The 1123-nt window shown below is 52.1% G+C and overlaps 1 protein-coding gene across 2 annotated transcripts; it reads left to right on the forward strand.

Annotated features, from left to right (window-relative positions):
• Window positions 1–208: 208 nt before the first annotated feature.
• Window positions 209–1120, forward strand: LOC113222329 (golgin subfamily A member 6B-like). 2 transcript variants are annotated; one of them, XM_026451838.2, is made up of 2 exons: window positions 209–451; window positions 538–1120. In XM_026451838.2, the coding sequence occupies exons 1-2, from the start codon at window positions 268–270 to the stop codon at window positions 732–734; spliced, it is 381 nt and encodes a 126-aa protein (XP_026307623.1). In that variant the 5' UTR covers window positions 209–267; the 3' UTR covers window positions 735–1120. The 2 variants fall into 2 exon arrangements, with proteins under 2 accessions (XP_026307623.1, XP_031790939.1); XM_031935079.1 differs by having other exon boundaries at window positions 657–1120.
• The last annotated feature ends 3 nt before the right edge of the window (window positions 1121–1123 follow it).

The raw sequence follows: 1123 nt of genomic DNA on the forward strand, positions 1-1123 counted from the left end.
TCATCCACCTCTCGGGACAGACACCATAAGTGAGCAGGAGGCCAGGGCACAGCAGGGGGAGCTGCTGGGCTGTCAGAGGGCCCCCAGCCTCTGAGCTGTGTCCTCCCACAGGAAAATACATCAGTCAGGGGGCAGTGCCAAAGATGTGGCACTCGGAGAGGAGGACATCATCAGGCTGGCCCAGGACCAGGAGACGCAAGTAGGGTGTGGAACATCCCTGCGGGGGTGGGGGTAGGGTTGGGGCTGAACTTGGGCACCAGCACCAGCATGACAGCTAAGCACCCCTCCCTCCGGGTGAACCTGCTGGAGCTGCAGGGACAGGTGTTGTGGCTTGTGGGCGACCACAATGAGGGGCACGACAAATTCCTGACCACTGCCCAGAGTCCTGCTGATGAGCCCGCTCTAGGAGCCCCCATCCCCCAGGAGCTTGGGAGTGCTGACAAGCAGGGTGGTGAGTAGAGCGCTCAGGCGGGGTGGGCAGGCAGGAGCAGGGGCGGCTCGCACTGAGCTCAGATCCCCTCCTCCCTCTGTCTGAAGATCTTCGGGATGTGAGCCTCACTGACAGCATGGAGCCTGCACCAGGAGAGGCCAGAGAGGGTTCTCCCCACCACAACCCCACTGCGCAGCCGATTGTGCAGCTGCTTCCTCTAACGCAGGACTCCCCTGGAGCACCGAGGCTTGGGCAGCAACCCCTGCATGCCATTCTTTTCGGGCTGCCAAGAACAGGGAGATAAACATCATCATCATCTAAGAGCTGCTCACGAAATTTAAAAAAAAAAAAAAAAAAACAGTTAAGGGATTAATCTCCTACACAATTCATTTACTTCATTCGAATGTTAGAGCCACTCATGTTTATTTGTGTTTCTAACTTACTTTAAATTTATTTGTAGACAGGTAAAGGAGAGTGGCTCTTTCCCTCATGTTCACTGTGTATTTTGATAGTTCAAATCACTTCACTTTTACCTGACACATATGACTAGGAATGACCTTCAGATAGCGTTTAGCATCTGTAACCTATCTGACAATAATGTGTTCATCAGGGACCTCTGGATTAAATCACATACTGCCATATTGAAGCTGAATGTCAGATTGAAAAATAAATGTGCTATATTAACTGAAATAC

The sequence above is a fragment of the Piliocolobus tephrosceles genome, unplaced genomic scaffold (assembly GCF_002776525.5).
Source record: "Piliocolobus tephrosceles isolate RC106 unplaced genomic scaffold, ASM277652v3 unscaffolded_30562, whole genome shotgun sequence".
Lineage (NCBI taxonomy): Eukaryota > Metazoa > Chordata > Mammalia > Primates > Cercopithecidae > Piliocolobus > Piliocolobus tephrosceles.

Coding starts and splice junctions, on each gene's coding strand:
- LOC113222329 (XM_026451838.2), top strand. CDS start 268: ATGACAGCTAAGCACCCCTCCCTCCGGGTGAACCTGCTGGAGCTGCAG. Junction 452..537: donor GAGTGCTGACAAGCAGGGTG/GTGAGTAGAGCG, acceptor CTCTGTCTGAAG/ATCTTCGGGATGTGAGCCTC.